Raw genomic sequence first — 25,180 nt, forward strand, 5'->3', positions numbered from 1 at the left:
TAGTCCAATAAATCTTTAAGTGGTATTTGGATTCTGTACTTGTTCTCAGCAGACAGGGTAGTCAGAGAGGACAAGCAGTGTCTTCCAGAATACAAACAGTAAATTTTTTCCCATGGAAAAAAAGATATCTTAGACTTTAAATGAGATATTTAATTTTTTCTGTTTTAAATATCCAAATCCTCCAGAAAGCTGGCTTGTTTAGCTCTGACACCAGTAAAATAAAAAATGTGCTCATCATTACCCCAAATGAGGATAAAGAACCGTGTTTGTGCGTGCATGCTCATGCACAATTCTGGAAGCTGTTGTACAAACACATGACTGTTTTATACACATACTGGGGAACATCAGTGTCTTAGCTCTGTTTGTGTTGTTTGCCACCCATATTAAAATATCACTGGTCTCATAATGGATGCAGTAGATAAACATTGTTTTTAAAATATAGTATGGGAGAAAATCCAGGAATATGATGTCATCAACAGAGCGATGAGTCTGCTGTGTTCAGGGAGGGGCAGTAAAACCATAAGTTAGACTCATTCATACTAGAGAAGGAGCTGTTCCCAGAGACGTGTTGCACTTCACTCATTTGTATCTGCTCAGTGGTGAATTTTCAGTCAAGGTATGTTTTTTCACTTCTCTTTCATATTCAGTGTGGTTTGTTGCTTCCTGGAAACCACTTATTGAGTTCTTAATATGTTTCTGGTTCAGTGACAAAAGAGCTGATATTATTGTTCCAGGGAAATGGAGGAGAATAATAATTTTTGCTAATGTGATTTTGTAACTTGTTGGGTTTTGCAGAGCTATAATATTTGCAGAAAAATGCTTTATTTCAAAGTACCCAGTGTATCAAAGTCACAGGGTACTTCACTTGCCACAAATATTGTCCCATGTACTGGAGGGTAAGGATTTCTCCTCTCCAGATGACACTTCATGTCTGTAATCATACCATGGGCACTGTTTCTTTCATTTCACAAAAATAATTAGAAAATACAAGCAGCTAATTTTGGTTTCGTCTGAGAAATTACCTACAAAATTTTAGGGAGAAACTAGAGTCAATTATTTTCTGTTCATACTGATAATTTTTTCTCTGTTTATTATTTTGATTGTAAACTTTGTAGGGCAGGATGTAGAAGTGCATGTGTGTATACCTTACACTGCTAATTTGTCTCATCTGCACTGATTGAATTGCAAAGGCCAAACCTTAGAAACTTTTATGAAGGAGAAGCCGTTTGGAAGACATTTAAGCTACTTTATTAGTTTTTTTTTAAAATCTGTTTGCAAATAAATCAGTAGGAGCTTGACTTTTAAGGTGCTGATAAAAACAGAGAACTTAGTAGTGGTATTGTAATTAGAATAACAAAAAAAAAAAAACCAAACAAACAAAAAAATAAAAAAAGCAAAGGTTAAAATATATACTATGCTTTTAGCTACTCATTTTCTATTACTCAGTATCCTAAGCAGCCTTCTTAGTGTAATAATAGCAAACACTGTCATAAAAGCCATAGTGTAATAAAAGCCATAAAGCCAAAAGTATTCAAATAGTTAACCATTAAAATTCTTGTTTTAATATTTTGTTTGTAATCTTAGAGATGCCATCTCCTAAGACAGGGGTGCGTTTTTATCTTAAACAGCTGTACATATTTTCTTAGAAACTAGAAGACAGCTATCTAGGTAAAAGAAATATCTATTTTCATATATGAATCTCTAAGATTGAAGTATCATCATATTGAGTAATCTTGGTCATAGATATAGATAGAATATCATTTCTATCTGGTAATGTTCAATCATCAAGAAAAAAAATAAGAGAAGCATCTTAGCACTCCCGGTTCATTTATAGACTTTGAAATATATTTATCTTTTTTTCAGTGTGAATAGTGAAAACACAAACAGAAGGGATAAATACACCCAAGTTAATAAAGACTTTAGAATAGCAGACCAGAGATACCTCCAGAAAATCTTTGCCAGGTTTTCCATAGGGCCCCTGCGTACATGCAAGAACAAGATTAATTGAGTTACTCAGACTTACCTGAACATTTTGTACTGACAATCTAACAAAAGAGCTGCCTTTCCTACTGAGTTAGAGCTTCCTGAAATAAGCATCCCATCCTTGCACAGGAAAACAGCTTTAAAAATTCTTGTAGCTATTTAATATTTCAAGCATTTTCTCAGGCAGAAAACAATAGGAATTTGTGTAAATTTTAGGACATTCATTATGAAGACCCCAAAATTTATTGTTTAAGAATGGGCAATGTTTGATAATCTGTTTTTCGTTAATAGAAGTGTGTAAAAATCTTTTATGCACTCAAATTCCACTGTTTTTAAAGTCACAGTAGGAAAAAAAATCATATTTCAAGTCCAAGAACACTTATCAGAGAATAGAACTTTGCTTTCAAAACAAAATCCCTCTCAGTAACTAAATCAACTGCAAAAGTACACCTGAACTCATTAGCAATGCTAATCAGTGTAAATTTAAGGAAAAAAAAAAAAACCCACACACAAAGAGAAATGCCATTTAGCTAAAAGATCCAGTTTTCTTTAAAATTATTCATAAGCCTTGTTCTCTTGTCACTCATGGCTTTTTAAACCTCTCTCTCAAGTACTCCATACAGATGAGTTTCCCCCTACCTTATCAAAAGGCTTATCTTCCTTCTTGCATTTAGCACACTACATACATGGAGATGGAAAGTTCTGCCTCTGCCTGGCTGATACCCAGCTGTAAAGGAGCAGGGCACTTTAAAGTGGAGGCAAGAGCTGTCCTTTGCCAGCCCTTTCTGGGCTTTAGGAATCACACCCTGGAGCAGCCTTTGGGTGCTGACTCACAAACGGGTGGCAGGCACACGGCTGAAGCAGCTTCTGCCCTTGGCTGGGTGCCCTGAGCAGGCACCAAGGCAGGAGAGCGCAACCCGGTGCTGGGCCAGCCCCAAGGCAGGGGGAAAGCACAGAGTGTGAGAGCAGTACTTGAAATTTGGGCCCCACAGGTTGGCTTCACACAGGTCGAGCTGTAGCTGTTTGTGATCAACACAGTGGTGACACCTTGTTTACAGAATCACAGAATAATGATGTTGGAAGAGACCTCTAAGATCATTGAGGTCTTGAGTCCAACCTATGCCCTAACACCTCTACCAGACTATAGCACCAAGTACCATGTCCAGTCTTTTTTAAACACATCCAGAGATGGTGACTCTACCACTTCCCTGGGAAGAGCATTCAGTACTTTATTATTCTTTCTGTGAATTTTTTTTTCCTAATATCCAACCTATATCCTCCCTGACGTAGCTTGAGACTGTGTCCTCTGGTTCTGTCAGTTGCTGCCTGGTGGAAGAGACCAACCCCCACCTGCCTACAGCCTCCCTTCAGGAAGCTGCAGAGAGCAATAAAGTCACCTCTCAAACTCCTCTTCTCCAGGCTAAACACCCCCAGTTCCTTCAAACGTTCCTCACAGGGTTTGTGTTCCAAGCCCCTCCCTAGCCTCGTTGCCTCCTCTGGACGTGCTCAAGCATCTCAACGTCCTTCCCAAACTGAGGGCCCAGAACTGGACACAGCACTCAAGGTTTGGCCTCACCAGAGCTGAGTACAGGGGCAGAATGACCTCCCTGCTCCTGCTGACCACACAATTCCTAATGCAGGCCAGGATGCCATTGGCCTTCTTGGCCACCAAGGCACATTGCTGGCTCGTATTCGACCAGCACCCCCAGGTTCCTTTCTGCCTGGGCACTGTCCAGCCACACTGTCCCCAGCTTGTAACATTGTAGGGGATTTTTGTGGCCAAAATGTAGAACTCAGCATTTAGACTTATTAAACTTTATGCTGTGGGACTCTGCCCATCCATACAACCTATCTAAGTCTCTCTGCAGAGCCCTCCTTCCTTCCAATAGATCAACACAAGCTTCCAGCTTAGTGTCATCTGCAAATTTACTTAGAAGTAGAGCTAATGAGCTGGGACTGAGGGACTCTGGTCACGGTCTAACACCCCATGTAGGAGTTAAATGTTGGAGAATAGGCACAAATTGGGGTATAGACCAGAAAAACACAAGATGCAAAGTTGCCAGCTGAAAGCACTTATCTTCAGTCTGATGACAGGCAAGTCCAAAGCGTGCAGATGCTGTAGCAAAGCTGCTTCACCAGAATACTTCAGGACTTCTAATGTTCTCTGAAAGGGTGGATTTCACTTGCTTTTGCTGCTGTGCTGTATTTAAGTCCCCTACATGTTAACTCCTCAACTTGATTCAGTAAGGCTGGGTTGGTTTGTGTGACTCCTGCAAACAAATCTGATCATCCAGGTTTGCAGATTCAGTAGCTTTGCACACTAAGGTATGCCAGAATGGTGACAGCATTGCAAAGACACTGTTCAGACTATGGTTAATTTGCAGAGAAGGGAGCTGTCAAAATGCAGAAATCCATTTTTCCCATTCATTTTATCTGAGATTACAGTTAAAAGTGAGTGATCCATGGTAGAGAGCCAGGTCTTTTTAACAAGATTTATGCATACATGCCCAGAGGCAGAACTGGTCATAGATGCTTTTCCTCCTGCAGTGTTCCTGCCTTGGCAGAAAGGAAAAAGCCCTTTGGGACCACACCCCAGTGTGGAGGTGTTCTGTCCCTTTGCCATGACTGTAAGGTTTCCTATCAGCTGTCTTTCTGACTGAAGGGCTGCTGCTCTGAAGTGTCCTGGGTTACCAAAGAAGGACAGCAGGTCCCTCCACCCCCACACATGGAGCATAGAAATGTGCCCCTTTCCTGATGTAAAGGACAAACTCCCTACAGGTAGTGGGCAGGCCAACAGACTGGAAGTCTTTCATCAGGTATCCTGAGCATTTTTACAAAAGGCAGCTGTTAAGCCTTCATAATTCAAATTGGGACCTAATCCTTAAACAAGTAGGACAACAGAAATATTGTACTACTTGTTGCTAGATTTTGGCTCAGCTCCGCATGCACCTCTCACCCCATTCTGCAGCAGCCTTTCCCTAGAATAAGTCATCTTCTACACTCTGCATATTTGGATTCTGCTTAGATTAGAAGCTGCTTGAGGCACAGCCTGACCCTGTGCTCACAAGACTTTTGCACACTGATTATGCCCAAAGCCTCTGGCCATCGGCGTAACTCAGACAGTATGGCAGCATCTCCAGAGCTGTGCTCCTGGTCCTACCTGCTAGACAGCAAAAACCAAGAAAACAAGCAGATGGAGGCAGAGACAAAAGAGATACAAGTAACTGCACAGGCTAGATCCTCAGCTGGACTCCAAATCAACATCAACTGAGTAATGACAGATTATAGATTATAAAAGATAAGGTTTTAAAGAGATATCAGCAGATCTGAGTGACGTGCGCACTGGTAGCCTGCTTAACAAACATATCATTGACACATCCTCTAATCCTGGCCTCAGTGTTCAGAGAGAAAGGTCTGTGAAAGGCTGATTGTCCTAGCAGTGAAATTAGGAGATTACAAAGAATTGTATGCCATGCATGTTCCTTTACCCATCACAGCAGATAAACCCAGCTCTGGGACACTGAATATGCTCCAAGTCAAATTCTAGCCTTTGTAACTGTACTGCTTCAGTTCAACACTGAATTCAGACAATGGATCTTGCAATCAGCCTAGTGTCATCAGGCTGCTCATCCCAACAGTCTCATTTCTGTCTGATACCTGAGCTCAAGGATGAATATTTCTTTATTTATTTCTTCAGACTGAGTCATCAAACACAAACCCACCTGCCACTGTTTGTACTCTGGGGAGCCCTCCACGTGCTCCTCATGCAGAATCCTCTTATACCTGTTCAAGACCAGCTTGCAGATGGCTGTTCACCTTGGCATCACCTAGAAAAGTTTCTTATGCCTGGTCCTGCTAGTGCTGGGAGTGCACACAAGCCACTTTCTCCCTGAGTAAACAGCAAAAGACCAGGAAAAAATTGTGAGGCACTGAAGGTGACCAGGAAGTGTCTGCTTTGTGGAAATTTGCTCTCCTCTCTCTCTGTACACACACAGACATACATATATATGTATGTCTGTGTGTGGGTATGTATATATATATATATATATATATATATATATATATTTATATTTATATTTACAAATACAAATATTTAAAATTATGAGAAACTTGTCAGGGAAGTAAAATACATGTTCCTTTGCATATCCATGCAGCCCTGTCCCACTCGTTGCTAGGGGAAAATCCGACATGGATGGAACCTCCATAACTTTCCTCCAAGATTTTTTACATTGCACAAAACAACCATCAAATATTTTCATCAGACATTTCTGATGTGTGCATCTATTAGGATCAAGACACCAGATGCATTTTTAAATTTATTTTCCTTTGCCTGGGCAAGGATCTTTTTTTCTTCTCTAAACCGCCAGGATTTCCAAGTCTTGAGGAACTGGGACTATCCCTCATGGGCAGATAAATAAGAAAAAGCAGTTATCTGCTTCCAAGCCTGTAATCTGTGAAGAGATTTACAGTAAATAGCAAATTCAAATAAGACAAAGAATTTGGAATAGCTATTTACCAGAACAAGGGAAGCAGTTTAAAACTTAAGAGCTTTCTCCATACCTGTATTTTTTTTTCTCTTCTGCAAGTTGTAAGTTCATTTTCAAAATAATACTAGTGCAATCTGACCAAAGCAGTCACAATGAATCAGACATGAATGCAGTTCATGAATGGCTGGGATATTGGCATCAGAAGTTTTAATTTATAACATACACATTTTTTTTAAAAAACAGCATGTGGAGGCAAGTCACATTAGACAACTGTGTGACCCCACCTTCTGATTATATCTTTCCTCTGAAAAACTTTTCTTTTTTTTCCTTTAGAATAGTCACCTTATAGCTCATAAATTCCAGTCAGCTTGGTCAGCAAAAGGGACATTTCCCAGAAGTAGAAGGAAGTGGAAGTAACAAAGTGGAGTCAATTTTGTGTGTTTCCTGCAAAGCTTTGGGAACAGTCTTTTTTGGAAATGTAAGAAAACATTAATTTTCTTCTACAATAGATGTAGCCTACAAATTGGCATTTAAATCATGCTACAGCTCATAACTGTACAGTATGAGACATCTGGAGTTCCAGTCTTCTACTCTTTGCCTCATGTATTTCTACAGACAGGTTAAATAGTTTCCACTGCACACTTGTTTCTGGTTTCAAAAAAGGGTTCAATGTAATATATTAATAAAGTTTGCCTTAGAGTAAATGTACTCTGGTAAAATAACTTTTAAAAATCTAAGAAAAGTTTGACTTAAAATACAAGAATCAAACCATTTCAGATTTTGCACTATTTTGAAGCTGCGTAAAATACGGATCCAAACTGTGTAAACTACCTTAGTTTTCTAACATTTTAAATGAAAATCCCAGAGGAAGCTCCCATAAGCCTGGCATATACCCAACTTAGGCAAGAATCCTTATTTATTGTTTGGCTTGGAGCCCTTTACCCTCTTGGGAAATTAAACCCCCTTTTTTCCCCTTCTTTCCTTTCTTCTATTTCAGCGTTTATATTTCTCCTTTTTCATCCTGACTTCCTTCCCAACACAGCACTTCTCCTCTGCTTCCTTCAGCAGGGTTATGTTCCCTTCCAGAGCTGACATCCCCTCGTTTCCCCTCGGCTTATTCCTGCCCTGACATCCTGCCCTGAGCCTTCACAAAACTGCTGTGCACAATTCCACACCGAGCTCTCCTCTCCAGTGCTGACCAAAGTGCTGGGTCACAAGGGCAACAGTGACGTGGTTAATTTAAATCAGGGTATTTTTCAAAATTAACAAAGCTGGTCAGAAGACAACATCTCTGTTCCAGAGAAAAATTGGTGAAGGGTCTTGACATTTTTAACAAAAGCAAGAAAACAAACCACAGAAGAAATGTACACACAGAGGTAAATCTGACTGGGAATGGGGAGCACTGATAAGGGATTTTGAAGGAAACATCTTCCTTCTTAAGCAATTGCCTGAAGGATAAACTGTAGTGAATTGTACTCTTGCAGTCTCTGGGTTTTTTTTCTTTTTTTGGAACTACTCCACTTTGTAAAGATATTAAACTCATAGTTGGCCAGAGAGAGCAAGAGTGGATCTGGGTCACCTGCTAAACTGTGAGCAGTCAGTACATCTTCTCCTTTGTTCAAGATAAGAAATGACATCTTTTTAAAAGTAGCTCCTACATAGCTAGGAGTAGCAATATGTGAGTACAGAAAACATGATCCAGCAACTGTAGCAGAGCAGAGGGGCAGAGCCCCTCCCTGACCCTGCTGGCCACTCTGCTTCCGATGCAGGCTGGAACACAACTGGCTTTCTGGGCTGCAGGTGAACATTGATGGCTCACGTCCAGCCTCTCATCCACCAGAGGCCCAAGTCCTCCTTGGCAGGGCTGCTCTCCATCCCAGCTTCTGTTGATATCAGGGGTGCCCCAACTTGGCTTGTTGAACCTCCTGAAGTTTGTGTAGGCTCACCTCTCAAGAATCTCTTTCCTTTGGGTGGAATTCCTTCCCTCTGGATGGATTCCCTTCCCTCCAGTGTGTCAGTCACCTGCATCACACAGCTTGGGTCACTGGCAAACTTGCTGAGTGGCAAACTTGCCACTGTCTGTGGCAAAGACAAAGACATTAAACTTTATCTTTTTGTTAGCTTTGGGTACAGTAGTTCTTTGAAGGAGCTGTGGCATATACTAAGGGAATCTGTCTCTCTAACTAAATTGTTACCCTGTGTCTTTTTGTTGGGTCTGACATTCTGGAAAGAGCAGATAGGACATATCTTCTTTGTAAACACCAGTGCTCAGAAGCTGTTTGTGCAGAGTGAAAAACAAACTGTCTGCACCAGGTTCCAGCAGGGCTCTGTCATCTCCTGGTGCTAACAAAGGGATAACAATAAATAAATACACAATTTAATTTCAACTCTGACAAAGCATAAAAAGGCAAAATTAAAATGGTAATCCAGCCACTGATTGTTGTAAATCAGCACTGTAAGTTATACTACTTCTTAACTGAAGAAGTGTCCTGAACCTTCTAGATCTCTCAGTATTGGAAGTCATATCCATGTTTGGACAGTTCAGTCACCAAATCCCTCCCAGCATGTATTTGAACACCTGAGCTCTAATAGAGATAGGGTGGATTCCCACTAAGAACTGTTGTCATTAGAGTTCCCCTGGGTTTTCAGTAGAAAAATAGGCTCCATTTGGATTATATCTAATTTTTATCTGCTGTTACTATCAAAATAATTGCAATACAGTTTGAAGTTCACTATAATGTGAATTACACACCATTTCTAACAGATACATCTGGTTTTGAGCTTTTCTCTACAATATATAGAGTATGGGGATTTCTAACAAAGCTATCTGAAAACTGACCTCTTCTCTTGTGCAAATACTTAATGTACTGGCAAAGGGAGGAGCAGATACATGAAAATAATATGAAATGACTGTCCCAGCTGCTCAAGAAACAACAAAGTAGGAGGATGTGTTTGACCTAGGAAGGACAAGGCAAAATGGCTTTCTGAAGTTTATCATTTAAGAAGTGAAGCACATTACAGACTAGGCTTCTCCTTGAGAAGGGAACTCCCCATTGCTTGCACTGCCACACTCTGATTTTCATTTTTAACAGATTATGAAATTTAAAATAAATAAACAAAACCGCAAAATTCTTTAATAAAGACAATCTGTAATTTAGACAGTGAGTATCATGTCACATTTATATTGCTTCCATGACACAAATCAGCAATGCTAGGGACCATTCCCTGTGATGATCCACAAGAAAACCTATTCAGGAGGCTGAAATCTGAGTTTATAGTTTAGTGTAGCTGTTGTCAGAACTTCTAAATTAAACTGGGAGCGCCTTCAGAAACCCATAAATTAGAGGTGCTAACCTGAACAAACTGGGTAAATATCATCTCTTCTGAATTTTACCTGTTCAAAATTAAAGCTGCAATTTCACCTAAGCATTATATAGTTATAGTTAGATATGTTCTAGCCTGTTCTGTTGTTGTCAGAGCCTGGAAACTGCACCATTACCCAGTGAAGCCATCTATATATCCCTGTGGTGAAAGGCATTAAGAAAACACAAGGCATTATCACTGATTGACAGGGAGGACAGATTCTGCCCGTGGTGCCTTCTGTGCTGAGGACTCCACTGCTTGCACAGAGCCAGGAGTTTGTGGCTCAGCCATGGAAACAGCAGCTGTGACTGAGACATGTCCAGTTGCTGGAAGGGATGACCGTGTAGTTGCAAATGTGGTTTTCAGATATAATGTGACAGGTTAAAATGTCTTTTATGTTTTTGCTAATCACAGCAGAGTGAAATCATTGGTTACCTGTATGATAAGAAATGAGGAAAGCAGTAGTTGTCAAAGAAATCATTATTAGACTTTGTGACAACAGCCAGTCAGCCACACATGCTGTGAGCTTCTTTGGGAGCTCTTTGCTGTTGGAGACACTTGGGCTTTCCTCAAAGGCCACACCTGTGACAGAGGTGAAAATATGCAGGAAATGCTGCACTATTGCAAATACGTGACAACAGTGTAAATATTGTAGTGGCTGGAGGCACTCAAGATGGCAAATCTCTTCTTTTTTCCTAAATGGCTGCCAAAATGTCCTCAAGGTGCTAGAAGTAAAGTGCTTTCAGGGCACAGAGCCAATTCCTATGAAAGGCAAATCTCTCCATTAAATATTTAATGCTCAGAGGGACCAATACTGAAAAATACTATTAGGCCATTAGACCTTCACATTTTACATAGTCATGAGAACCTAATGGTGTTACCCAGGGAAAAGAGCAGTATTTCAATTGCTAAGAAAAAGGTGTGGGTAAACTGAGCTGAAGAGGTCTGTTGGGAGTAATGCATCAAAGAGCAAAAGCTTTAAAGGACATCCACATCAGGGAGGGAGCCTTGTGGAGGTGTGTGCACTGCTGAACAGCTCTTCTGTTCCTCCACTACAGCAAGGCAAATAAAAGAGCATCACTAACTAATATTCTTGGGGATCTGATATGCTTTAGGACTTACAGCCTTTTCTTCTTACCATTCCACCTCTGAGACTTTATTAGTATTGTCCACTTCTCTCTGTAAGATAATCCTATCGTTCTCTGTAATGAAGATATCAAGAAATTTATGTCACTGGCATGGTTCCTCAGTGCTCTCCTGTCTTTCATACTGAGATCAAGGCTGTAACTAAACTAGATGAACCCCAAGACCAGTTTTGAGAACCCACACTAGGAATGGCTCAGTTCCTTCAGCCCGTGTCCCAAAAGCTGTCGTCAGCCAGGTGAAAATTCTCCTTTTTCTTTTCCAGTTTAGCTGGTTTTGGCCTGATTCTTGCAATAGGTTTGAGCTATCTGGGTTTCAGGAAAGACTGCTTTCTAAAGCAGGAAATTCTCACTTTAAGAAAGAAATATAATCTAAGTGCACAACCTACTCTTGATACGATCACTAGAATTTCATTTCTTTATTATTGGATACCTTAGCTATTCACTGGGCTCAGGGTATTGTCTGCCATTTGAGAGGCACATTGTTTGATACCATCAGACTTGCTATTTCACATGGTATCAAACTCCTGCAGTGGATATTAAATTGGTCTCACAATGCTAGTGTGTTAAGCACTTAATTTTGTAATGGTGATGGGGTACAGTAATCCCTTGTCTACAGCAGAGAATTCTTGTGGTGCCTGCAGAGCTCAGGGGAGTAGATACATCCACATTTGACATTGTTCCAACTACATGATATATTATAAAACTCAGGAAGTTTATAGTCCCTTCTTTGTCTTTGTGCTACACTTAATTTGTGCAAGCCGTGGTCATTCAGCTTTGTAGTCAGACACCCTGAGTGCAGGAGTGTTAAGGGACGTGCAAGATTTCTGCCCCAGGACAAGATAGGGTTTCCCAGCAGTTACTGACACCCAGCAGGGAGCCCTGTGAGGTTCCTAGGGCCAAGGCATGCTGCTTTCTCTCCAAGCACTGCTTTGGCTGCTTCTCTCACTGTACAGTTTGGCTTACAGGACAGTTCAGCTGGGGGAGATATTATCAAGCTAGGCAGTGAACCAGCTAGGAACAAGAACAAATTATGTTAATATATACATCATCTTCTCAACAACAGAACCAATGTCAAGCATAAACTGTAAATCTTAAAAATGTAAGCAAACCACAATCTGATTGTAGCTCCTGTTTGCAGGAGGCCTTCCAGCTAACAATGGAAAATACAAAACATTATTTTGACCAAATATCAAAATCAAGTAAACAAAGCCTAAAAGATCACAAGTCAGACATGGCTGCAGACCTTAAGCTCAGTGTTATGCTCAGAGCTTTCTGAAAGCAAATGCCAACTGCAAATTTCAAGACAGCAGTATGCAAAAGTAGGGTGAGCCAACATCACATACATGGGAAAACACAGAGAACTGATCAGACTCAGTGTCAGAAGTGTGATAAACACATGCATGGGCCTGACAGGGCTGACCCTATCTCTGAAAGAGCAGACATAGCCTGTCACTCCCCTGGCCCTAACCTGAACTGGAGGTGTGGGCTGAATCTTACCCCATGCATGGTTCCCATGAAAATGATCTCAAGGATGAATTCATGTGGATGACTGCTCTTCATTCCTGCAGTGCTTTTGCAGTCCCACTCCTACTGCACCTCCTGGATTTCTCACTCTCCTCAAACTAACCTAAATGCTAATTGTTGGCTGAGCTCTGGACAATGAGCACTCCTGGTTAACCTTACCTGTTCTCATTTGGAAAATGCCAAAAGAAACAAACCAGAATAACCTTCCAGCCTTGCAGAGCTAGCCTGTGGTCAGTTTTCTCCTGTTTGAATACTTTCCTTATCAGTTGTCAAAACATTTTGAGCAAACACACTACAACACACAGAGAAAAGGTGTAGATCCAGCTGTGACTTGGATTGTGTAAGGTTTGTGTGCTTTGCTGTTAGAGTCAGAAAGTTACACTCTTGGTTCAGGGACACCAGGCCATGGAGCCACATCAAGTCTAAGATCAAATCCCAAAGAATTAAAGAGAAGAGCAGCAAGTATTCACAAGGAGGGGGAGAAGGAGTTGTGAGATTGATACTGTAAACCTCAAAACAGATGATATTTCCAAAGATGGAAGATTCAGATTCAATATTTATATAAGTATCTATACTAAGTGAAAATAGCTTCATAAAGAGAAATACCCTCAATCAACATTATTCAGTAGGCCTGTGGCCTCCTGGTGTGCAGGCATGAGAATCACCCAATTTCCAGCTTTCATTCCAAACTAAACAGAATAGGGATTTGGAAACAGATCTTTCATCTGCCCGATGACTACCAAGAGAGGAACAAACTGACTTATATTTGTTTAACATTCAGATTTAAGACCTTTAAATACTTCATTTTTTCATAGACTTATACAGTCTTTAGAAAGCTAGAGATGGAGGAACAGAACAGCTTAAACTTACTAAGCTGTTTGAACAGCAGAAATTAAAATGTGTACTGGGAGAATGTAAAAGATAGTGATACCTCTTTTCAGAGCAGTAGTCTTGGAATTAAACTTCTTCTCTGCTCATGAACTACAATTATAAAAGTGGCTGAGAAGCATAGGAAGTTCTACTTCAGGGTAGTTCTACTGTGTTTACGAATCAATCATGTACAAAAGGGAAGGGAAAAGCTGCATGGCATCAGCATAATAGAAATCTTCAGGAAAACGAAATGCTAAACCAGATATTCAGGTCTAACTTTAACTTATGGAATTGCTGTGAGTACATCACCATTAACATGTTTTGTGTGTATCACATTTTCAGTTCTTGATGGCCCCACTGTTGCAGAACTCCTTTATTTTATTGATAAACCCTCTCTAATATTAGCAGCAGGTTTGATGTCTATCCTCATATTTCATTCCTTCATCCAAGCTGTGCCTTGCTATGATATGTTTCACAACAACTCTAGAGCACTGTTCAATGGATTTGGCATTTCCTATTGCTTATTTGCTTATACCCTTCCCTTTTTAATTTAATGATGGCTTTCTTTGCAAAAGGAATGTCCTCACTCAGTGTATCACCAACAGCAATGTTTTCCTGGATATTTCCTACATGTTGGGATCCATGAAACATTTCCAAACCAGAGGAGTTACATAGCTCCAAAGAACAGCCCAGTGAGTTAACACCTGCAACAAAACTGCAGCTAAACCTTTATGGCAAGAGTGCTCCATCTAGTCCTTATGCTCTGCACTGACTGGTGTGCCCATGTAACAGGCCAGCTGAGAAATTTTCACAGGAGACACTGAATCCACTCACTTTTGTAAAGTAATCTTAGTAAAATTACTGCTTACTTATTACAGTAACACATGGCATTTATAAATATTACAATGGGAGTGATAGGTGATCAGAGCTGTCCATGGCAGGGGGGGTGGAATTGCATGATTTTTAAGCTCCCTTACAACCCAAGACATTCTATGATTCTATGATTTTGTTTTTGCTGTTGTTGGCCTTAATCCAACTGTAATTTTCATTTATTAGCACAAGAAGGGTAAATTCAGGAATTTAGGATAATGTGGGTTGGAAGGTCTGTGGCCAACCTCTTGCTCAAAGCTGGGTCAGCTACAAAATCAAACTATGCTACTCTGGGCTTTTCCAGCTGGGTCTTTGAAACTTCTGAGGATTACAAAGCTGAAATTTAATGATTTGGTGGCTGGAGGTACTTGTAGATTCTGTGGTTTAACCTGAAACAGCTTCTAATGTTGAAAGTATTATTTTTCCCTTAGATTAAATATAATTCTTGTAATAAATCTGCTCTTTCAGGTTGACAGCAAGATCCAGCATTGGTGACATTTGCCATGTTTTGGAAGTCATCTTAACTGAAAAATTTCTAAAATATTGTTGGCAGCAAGTCAGAGGCCAAACACGGACTAACTCAAACATCATCACCAAATCTGAACTAAATCAAAACTTTATTATGAGATGAGCCCTTTCCCTTATGCAAAGGTCCTGAGATCAGGACACTACTTCTCTCTGAATTGGTTCATATTTTTCTTCTCCTTCCAATTCTCACCACAGTCCAGCCATGCTGTTGTTTTCCATTTCAGTTATAGCTGCTTTACACAGAGAGAATATCTTTTGTCAGAGTTATTGGTTGTATAAAGAGAATTGAAAAATAACATACCAGATTTCTAAAGCTAAAATGTATAGGATTTTTTTTTTTTAGGAAATTGTAACTCTGGAGAATTTAAAGTAAGAATGTTCAATATTCAATATTTCCACTGGAAAAAAAATATATTATGCAAAGTGCTTTGCATAAAAGTTATATATAAAAAAATCTTATGCATTGCCCTTGATTAGAATGCTGCTCTTTCCACACCTTTCTTTTTCTGGAATTGAGAGGCATCATCTCTCTCCCACACAGGGAGAAAAATTAGTAGCCTCTTCTCACCTTAGTTACATTGTTATTGAAACAACTACTTTAACAGAACAACTTTTTTCCCCCCATTTTTCCTAACACAGTTGATGTAGATATCTTTAATGGTCACTGCAGAGCAATAGTTTCTTTCCATGGTGTGCTTCAAGCTTATACAAAAAAAAAAAAAAAAACCTCTAAAATTTACACTTTTGAGAGGTAGCTCCTCTGTATATTTTCTTTACTGCCTTTATTTTCTGGCAAACTACAGAGCTGATTTGTGTTAAAAAGAATTTTTTCTTTTACAAGTTTATTTTTGTCACAGGAAAGTTCCTGAATCTGGTTCAACATGAATTTCATGAACTGCAAGGGCAGTAGTAAGGCAAAAGGGACAGTGAAGAGTAAATGAAAAGCAGGAAACCTTTAAGTTAACACTGCCACAGAAAGTGTCCCCTGATCTACAACCCCAAATGTAGTAAAGCCCATTAGAGATTCATTATACAAAGATTGGAAATTAAAAATTAATGCTGTGGGATCTGTAAAAGCAGAACATTTTAGGAATGTTTCCCACACTTCCTCTACATCTCCAAAATAAGTAATGCCTCCACAGAAAGACAGAATTGAAAGGACATTCAGAGAATATTTCAGAACATGTTTCAGAGATGCTACAGAAGTGATATAATTTTACCTTCCAATATTCATCCAGGTAAAGATACAAACCCACCCCATTCTGAAGCCAAAGAGAGGGGTATGAGCAGTCCCACTGGGCTTGGATTAGGTGGAAACAAGAGTCTCTGTGAACTGGGAATAGATGACAAAGGAGATTTTTTTCAGGAGTAAAGGTTGCAAGTAGACCAGGTCGAAGTAGAAGCTTTAAAAATAAACTTTATTGAGAAGGTATAGAATTTATAAACAGGGTGGGTTTCCTATATTTTTGTTGATACTAAATTCTGAATGTGAGAATCCAACACTAAAGCTCAATCTTCCAGCACACCTTTGGCTTCTTGCTGAGCAATGCCTCTGCTTATGCCATCCCATCACACGTGCTTCAGGCCTGCCAGACCTGTCAGTATGGCTGGAGGAGAAATTATGCATTGAGATTGGTTTGTTATAATCCATTACTAAACAAAAATCTCCTTTTCCTCACAAATAGACATTGTCCTGGAATCATATCCTCCAAAGCCGTTCAAATTAAACTTCTCTCTCCTTGGCCAGCAAATTCCTGTCTGCTGGTCACAAAGGAGGCAGTTTAGGGGACATCACTCCAGCCTCCTAACAAACTTGCTGAGTCTATCAGGTTTACACTCCAAGCTCCTGAGGGCAGCAATGGTTCTTGCATGGAGTCAGCAAGACTTGCAGACTTCCTTGCACAGACCACTCTGCAGAATACCTCCCTTACCTACAGCAGCTTTTGAGCTGCTGCTCTTTCCCATTTCAGTCACAGCAGACCTGTCAGGCCCTTTTTCCTCTCATGGCTCCAGCAGCTCCTGTGTTACATTGACTGCACCTTTTACCCTTCCATGAAGAAGCAAGGCTGCCTGGCAAATAGGCACCACCAGGGTGGGCTCAGAGAGGCTCAGGAGCACAAACTCACACAAAAATACCAAGTGGGCTGGGCTCTGCAGAGAAACAGAGTCAGAGGAGAGGCTGGGGCAGCCCTTGCCATTTCTTTCTGCAGCTAATACATCTTCTGAAATATCCCTGTGTCAGAAGTCAGCCAGTGCCTCTCAGTTTGCAGCCATTCATTCCAACCCATATTTTTGCTCCCAGCTTTCCCTCTCCTCTGTGCCACTGACCCCCAGCTGTACATGGAGCTGTATGAATGTGGGGCAAGCCAGCTGTATGTCTCTGAAAACACTTTTGGCCACTGGCAGCACTTAAAGCAAACCAGGTAATTGTATAATTCTGCTAGGGATGCTATGGTCTGGGTGTCATACCTATCCTTCACATGGCCTTGCTAAGAAATCCCTGAAATAAAATGAAAATAAGGCTGCTTTCTAGGCAACCTTGTTCATGGATGATCATCCATCAGAGAAATTCCTCATTTGGAGAAGACTAGTGAGGCCTTGAGCACACACTATCCGTTGTCCTTGCAAATTAGGCTGTGTAGGAAAACATCAGGACTGTGTACCTATGCTTTTTAATATTCTCTCTTTTGTTCCAGCAAACAACATTATAGCAGTTAACATCTTAACAGCATTTATCTGTTTTAGGCTCCACCTCTTCTCTCTGAGGACTAAATTAGCAAGGTTAATATTATGACAATCTTAGTATATACTAATTACAAATTTTGCACCTTGTTTTTGCAAAACACGTAATCAGCAAAGTCACAACAGCTGTAAAATATGTTAAAAAGTCTTCTCTTACTCCCCCAGAGTAGATTAGTGCATGTGACATTGAAATAACCTGAACTCATTACACATTTCAGAACTTGTCCTTGTATAAGACATGACTAAGACCATCATGAGACATTTAGTTATTCACTGTATGGAAATGTTTAGCATAACACAAGGAAAGATTAACACCATGGCAATTCTAACAGAGTCAGGAGTTCAGTAGCTGTAGGGCTTCATCCAGGCCCAAAAGAGATGTGAAAAACACTCACCTGAAATAGCATATCCCATCTGGGGAGTAAAGCTGTGCCAGAGCTTGCATTAACCCAGCAGCAGCATTTACTGAGCTCTGACCTTTTTCTGCTATCCTTCCATTCCTTAGCTCACATCTCTTGATCCTTAGAGAACTTTTTGTTCCAATTCAACATATTCCCCTCCTTTTCTTTCAGCAACTTCCACAGCCCCAGCACGTATTGCTGTAACATGGAGATTTTCCCCTCCACATTCTAGGATTAACCACTCTGCTGCACTCCAGCTGTTTTCCTTGGCTTGCTGATTAACTCATGCCTGTCTTCTGGTGTGCTCCCTCCAGTGCTGTATGTGTGGGTCAGTCCTTGAACAGCAGGACATCCCAGGAGTTTGGCAGGAGACACCAAGGTGCCCTGGTGACTGCCCAGCCCTCAGAGCTTCAGGCTGTGGCTCTGGTGACCACCACCTTTTTGGAGTCCTTCTCCACCTGCCCGTAATGACAATCCAACAGTTGATCAGCTCCTTCTTCCCAGGGTCCCTGCAAGGATTCCTCATTTGCAGCACTGGCAGGATCTTGCCAACACCCAAAGAACACCCATGAGCCAGCCCCAAAGCCCTCCTGCCTTGGTGAGGGCAGTGTCTGCCAGGGGCACTGGGCTGGTTGCCACCAGAAGTTCCAGGCTATGACTGCCTCCCACACAGGGCACCCTGAAACAGCCTCCATCAAAACCTTGTCCCTTTGTTCTGTTAAAAATATATACTCCAGAACAACATGAGATAATGACAGACAGTGGGTTTTCTAGAATGCCAAGGAGGAGGTAACTCACAACAGGATGTGAACTCCATCAGGTTCAAATTTAGCCCCCACAGGGGTCCCTCAGAATCAGTAATGACAGATTAGTTCAGCTGGGCAGTATTTCAATCAAGACTGCCACATGAAATCTTACTGAAAGTCCCTGCTGAGATATTAGGCTTGTCTTGCATTGCTCAGAAAGTATTTGTAGAGAATGTGTGAAAGGATCACATTTATTTTCACCAAAATATGACAAGAAAACAGCAAATCACTGCCATCTGTAAGCTGTGGCTCTGTCAAACATAGTTTATTCAGCAATCACATACTTTAAATGAGTCTCCTGTGTGATATGGAATAGCATCAAGCAAATAATTTTAACCCTAAACATTAGGGTTTGTAAATTGATAATTAGCACATTTTACTTCGTTCACTCCCCTATTTCTAGCAATGCATTGTGGAAGGACTTGAGCTAAGGACCAAGGAGGCACATTGCCAGAAGCCCGATGTCATGGACTTGGTGACATCCCAACTAGTCCCTGCACACTCTTCCTAGACCACAGTAATATGATATAACTAGCTTTTTTTAAAGTTAAGTCTTTCTAGGTCTTTCCTTTCTAAAACCAAAATCTGAAAGAGATTAATTGCAGAGAAAATACAGATAAATCAATATTCAGTTTTGGAGCTGCTATTTGTTGTAAATTAAATTCTGTAAATTAATGTAATGAGGGAAAATCCCAGAAAAAGTCAACGTGACCCTTATGACCACTCTCTGAATTACTAATGCTCATCTTAATAAATATGTCCATACATCCAACCTCAAAGTGTAAAACAACGCACTTAAATTTTTTTCTGCTGGTTCACAGCCCACTATCAGCAGAAGAAACAGTTTCTGTTAATTGCATCAGGCAACAGAACTTCTCTATTCACAGATGACCTCTTGTTGCCCATCCATTAGTATTTCACTTCCTATGTGTTTTTACAGTGAAAAGTGCCAGCACAGAAAAAAAGGGAGACTTGAAACTGCTGTTTGCCATTTGTTAGTGACAGCTCCCACATCCACACAAGCTGGGCTTTGAGATGTTTAAGTGCTACAGAGTTTTATTAGCACAAAGTACACTAAATATGACCATAATTTTCCATCAACTCTGCAACCAATAGCCAAATTTCTGTATGCATATTAAACACTGATACCAGCCAACAATTCCAGCAACAGAAAACAAGTGAGAACGCTCATCCTTTCAGGAATTGCAAGTGCATCCCTTCTCACTGCCACGTTACAGGTTGAATAGGAGAAATGTCTTAATTAAAAATGCATTTGAAAAGCTTCCAATCAAATGTTAATATAGACAGTAGTTATTATAAAGATCTAAAAAAAGACAAAAAGTATTTCTGTCAGTCCAGACAATTATATGTACAGATCTGGGAAGCCAATCTTGCATTTGAATAATATCTCAGCATTCATTATCCAAGAACACAACAAGAAAACAGTTAGCATTTTATCAGTAGTGAGGGGTGCTGCACACTCAACTTCTGTTTGGTTCTAGCAACATTTAAGTACACGTCTGACATTTCTGCCTGTCAGTAGCTCCCTGTACCATCCCAGGCTGTTCTGATCTGTAGAATGCTTACAGTGTTCTGGTTTTCAGACTGTGCTCTTGCACCCAAGCTGGCTGACTGCAGACAGGTCCTGGCTTACAGGATGGCCACGGTCTCTACCAGACTGCCAACCCACCCACTGCACACCTCTTAAAACTAAGCTCCCGCAGGAAGGTTGTACCATTTATCTCTACAGACACTTGGCTGCAGAAAGAGACTGCAACACAGTGACAAAATACACAGACAGTTTCAGTGAAAGGCTGAGAAAGGCACACTGCTGGCAAACTCTGTTCCCTCAGCATTCTCAATGCAAGCTAGAGCTGCAAACTAAGTGTCTCTTTATTGTAAAGTCATGACATTTGGGAAAATAGATGGTGTTCTTTGGGTAGGAAGCACCACTGAATTCCACTTAATTTTTGCTCTACATGGGAGGGTGTAAAATGTTGCAGGATGTAACACAGAACTAGCAACCTGAGACACAAGGTACACCTGTCCTTTAGGAGACCATGGCTCATGAAATAAAAAGATAAGAAGACAAACTAATGATGAACATCTTCAAAGAATTACCAAATATTTGCTCCAGCTCAGTTCTAGTGAATAAAGGCTTCTAAATATTCTCTTCAGTTAACCCTTTCATAAAAATATCTGTTGTTGCTACATCCCCTCTCTTTTACTTGCCTAAAATTGGTCCAAGCAGTCCATAGCAATGCAGTCTGTAAAACATTCTACAGACACACCCAGTGTCTATGAGAAGCAGCCCAGGGAACTGTAAGTTCAAAAGCTATGCTTGAGGACATTATAGGAAAAGCAATAGACAGCTTTTCTTATTGTATCTTTTGCAGCAGTTAGTTAGATCCAGCAATCTCACGTCATCTATTTTTCTCTTCACAGAAATGGTTTCCATCACAGCTGAAAATGTAACGCAGCTGTACAACATGACTGACAACATGACCCAGGAGTTCACAGTCAGTCCAGAATATTTCCACAATAATTCAGGAGTGCATCAGACAGATCAATATGAATGTGTTAGTGAAGATGTGTGGAAATGGCTACAGGATTTTCAGCCTGGATTTCTCTGGTTTATATTTATTCTGGGATCAATAGAAAATTCCTTTGTGCTCACTGTCCTGTGTTTCCACAAGAGTACCTGCACAGTGGCTGAAATTTACCTAGCCAACATGGCATTTGCTGACCTGATGTTGGTCTGTACTTTACCTTTCTGGGCCATTAATATTTCTAATAATTTTCACTGGCCTTTTGGCCAGTTTCTCTGTAAAGCCATCAACATTATGAGTTACATGAACTTATATTCTAGCATTTATTTCCTGACACTAGTGAGCATTGACCGCTACCTGGCCTTGGTGAAAACCATGTCCCTGGGACGGATGAGACGAACTGTCTGTGCCAAATGGAATTGTTTTGTAATTTGGACATGTGCACTGCTCATGTGCTCACCTACAATGGTGTTTCGAAATCTGCATTATTTTAAAGAGTACAACATCACAGCCTGTGTTCTTCTTTACCCAGCTAGCTTCTGGGAGCCCACAAACAACTGCCTGCTGAATATTGTGGGGTTTGTGATCCCATTCTGTGTGATTACCTATTGCACTGTGCAAATCATCAAAGCCTTACGCAGCAGTGAGCTACGGAAAATGAAGGTAGTCCAGACAGAGAGGAGAGCCACCATGCTGGTCTTTGCTGTGCTCCTGCTGTTCATCATTTGCTGGCTTCCATTCCAGATCAGCACATTCATCGACACAATCCGTTACTTCTCACCCACTCTCAAGTGCCTGGAGGAAATCAATGACATACTGACCCAGATAGCCACATACTGCTCCTTTAGCAACAGCTGCCTGAACCCTGTCTTGTATGTGATTGTTGGGAAAAACTTCCAGAAGAAGGCTGTGGAGTTCTACAAGGACTTGTTCACAAAGAGGTGCAGAAAATCACAGTCTGTGCAGATGGAAAACTCCCTGGACACTTTAAGGACTTCCATTTCAAGCGAATACTCAAGGAAAAAGTCTGTTTTGTCATTAACCCATTAACATAATTTTAGGAAATCCTTAAAGGAAGAAAGCCTTCTAACATGTCAATTTCCTCTCATATCCCATTTGCTATGGGTCCACAGAGTAAACATGTGGTAGTGTTCATTCTGTGAGGGAAAAGAGTTGTTTGATCTTAGTGGAAATTCCATAAAGAGACCTGCTTCTAATGTTACTGGATGTTTTCCGTGACTGAATTCTGTTTTTTAGCTTACTTACACCTTCATGGCTGAGTGATACTAGGCACATGCATCACTTGGAATGTTTTCTAAGGTGGACATACAATTCTCCAAACAGAGCCTCAGTGCTGAAGCAATTGTCAGGATTGTGCAGCTACATATGGTACCCATAATAGTGTGTTAGATAAGGTTTTTGATCTGGGAGGGGCTTACTTTTGAGTAGGTTCTGGTAAGTGAATCCTGGATACACTTTTAGATGTGTCCATCTTTTGGGTTTTAGCTTGTCTCTTCAGTCATCTGAAGCTATCTTATTTTTTATTTGACAAGCAGTGCCTTTTTGCAACTGTTCCAGTTAGTTACAGATTTACATGAGCAATTGGTATGAAAAGTAGCTGAAAAAAAGGTAAAGCAGTAGTGGAAGGGAGCCTGCACCCACCTGCATGAAGTTAGCTGAGTTTTCTTCAGAAGAAGATTCTTTACCCCTTCTACCTTGGAGTGAAAGCATTCACTTACTCCTTTTGAGTGACAGAGTGCTGTTTATATTCATGCTTACACTTCAGCTCAGAGACTCAGGTTTTTAGTATTCACAAAGCATAATTAATGTTATTCAATGGATATATAAAATCTCAGCACAACTGGTATAATCTCACAAACAGAAGAAACTGAGAAGAGGAAGGAGAGCATTGCCTAACTATATTAGAAATCTAACTGAAGATAACAAGGGTCTTGAAAGCTCAGAGTATTCAAGTATTCAGATTCTAGTAATACCTACATTTTAGTTGTAGAGTTAATCTGTGAGATTTTAATACAAGATAGCTTTTACCCAGTTGGACTGTATTTTTGAGCTAAGTTGATTATACTCATAAAGAGACTCATAGTGTACTGAATGGTCTGTATGCACTTTAACCTCTAGGAACCTTGATCAAAACTGAGTGGAAGATGATCTAAGATATGCTGAAACTAACAGTCTTTTTTCTTTTCAAAGCACTTAAGGTTACAGCTTCTAAAAGCTACCTAGGGAAGTGGAGTTTGGTGACATGAGTAAACTCAGATGTCACCTACATGGTCTTTATCCATCAGAGCTTGAATGGAGCAATAAAGTTCATTTAAGATGGGAAATTTGTATTAAACCTTCAAATAACTAAACCACAAAATATAAGTGTGCAGATGTGATTTAAAGACTAAGGGATTTAGATCACTGTATATGATTTATAGGCAATTTCCATGGTTTTTCTTTGATAAGTAAGTATAATCCTATGTCATAAATACTTCTATTGCTCATCCTTTTTATTGTCTGAAGTAATGGGGACAACTATGATGAAACACTGCAAGGCTTTCTGATATATCCACTGTTATCATACTGTCTCAGCCATGAGCTGCTGTTCATGCAACCCTTACACAAAATGAACTCCATAGAGAGGTTTTTGAGGCAACAGAAGTTATTTTAGAGTATTTGGTACTGAGACGTAAAATATAAAAATGTTATTATGTAAATATCACATTAATTTAAATAATGTAAATATATAGGCACCATTTTTTGCTATGCAGTAAGCATGTACAAAAGAAAATAAAGAACTTTGAGAAATGAGATTTCCTGGCATTTTCTTCTATAGCCTGTATCCTGTTACTAAAGAATGATTTGTCAGAAGTTCAGCTGTTCCAGATGCTTACTTGGCTTCCCGGTACACCAAAGGAAAGTGAGCTGAAACAAAAGAACTTTAGCTGCTCAGACATTTTTCTTTTCAGAGCCCATTTCTGAGTGCTGTTGCCCACCCTCAGTCCCTCTGGAAGTTTAAATCAGAATTAAGGCAGCTAAGGGTACTGAAATATTTCTGGTAACTTTTCTCTGCCTGCTGGTAGCTCAAGGTCCTGTGCAGACACCAGCAACAATGGAAAGCCCCTGCAGCAGCTTCTGCACATCACAGAATGGACAGTGTCAGCTCTCAAACTGTTTAATTCCCATTTTCCTGACTATTCAGTGTGATGACACATTTGTGGTATTCACATGCACCATTTATACACGCAAGAAAAAACCCCAAGAAATAAAGTGCAACATCCAAACTATATCTGACCTACTGATAGCTTCCAGTCCCACTTGGCTCAGTTCTGCTCTTACAGAAACATGACAGAATATGAGAAAGGATTTCTGTAATATGAGGTCAGACTCTGTCCAGAGAATTTCAGAGCTGAAGATGGCAAACAGTAATCTTATCTTTTTATTCTTCTTTATCCTGTCCCTTTCTTACCTCTGCTCCCATCTTCTCTTCTACTGAGGCTGCCACAACTGTTCTCAAGACTTTGGCATGCAAAGAGCTGACTCCCCATTCAGGCTGACAGAGGTGGGGACCATGGCCACAGTAATGGCAAGGACATCAACAGCCAGATGATATTTCTGGCCTTCAGCATTTACACACAGGAATTATTCTTATTTCTCTCTTATTTTTCTCATGGATTATTGTCTTCCCTTGAAAAATCAAGAGTTTAAGAGCTGTTACACAAGCCTCAGGTGCTTGCTGCAGACAGGAAAAAGTTGCTCTTTTTTAGACAGGGTTTCAGTGGAGGAGTTGGGATCTTGGTTCAGTTCTCCCAAATCCCTAAGCAGTCTTTAGCCATTGAATCATCTTTCCATTCCATTCAACCTATATTGGCTCCTTCATATTTTGCTGTTTCAAGCTCTGTAAACTGT

The 25,180-nt window shown here is 40.4% G+C and overlaps 2 protein-coding genes across 2 annotated transcripts in view; both read left to right on the forward strand.

Annotated features, from left to right (window-relative positions):
• Positions 1-516: 516 nt before the first annotated feature.
• Positions 517-23,992, forward strand: BDKRB2 (bradykinin receptor B2). Its single transcript, XM_009102344.4, has 2 exons — positions 517-616; positions 21,165-23,992. The coding sequence occupies exon 2, from the start codon at positions 21,167-21,169 to the stop codon at positions 22,316-22,318; it is 1,152 nt and encodes a 383-aa protein (XP_009100592.2). The 5' UTR covers positions 517-616; positions 21,165-21,166; the 3' UTR covers positions 22,319-23,992.
• Positions 527-25,180, forward strand: part of BDKRB1 (bradykinin receptor B1) — a 31,869-nt gene continuing 7,215 nt past the window's right edge. Inside the window, exon 1 of the mRNA XM_030239705.2 lies at positions 527-616. The gene's annotated coding sequence lies outside the window, so the exon portion shown is untranslated. The remainder of the gene's footprint in view (positions 617-25,180) is intronic.

Source organism: Serinus canaria, chromosome 5 (assembly GCF_022539315.1).
Source record: "Serinus canaria isolate serCan28SL12 chromosome 5, serCan2020, whole genome shotgun sequence".
In the NCBI taxonomy this organism is placed as follows: domain Eukaryota; kingdom Metazoa; phylum Chordata; class Aves; order Passeriformes; family Fringillidae; genus Serinus; species Serinus canaria.

Coding starts and splice junctions, on each gene's coding strand:
- BDKRB2 (XM_009102344.4), top strand. CDS start 21,167: ATGGTTTCCATCACAGCTGAAAATGTAACGCAGCTGTACAACATGACT.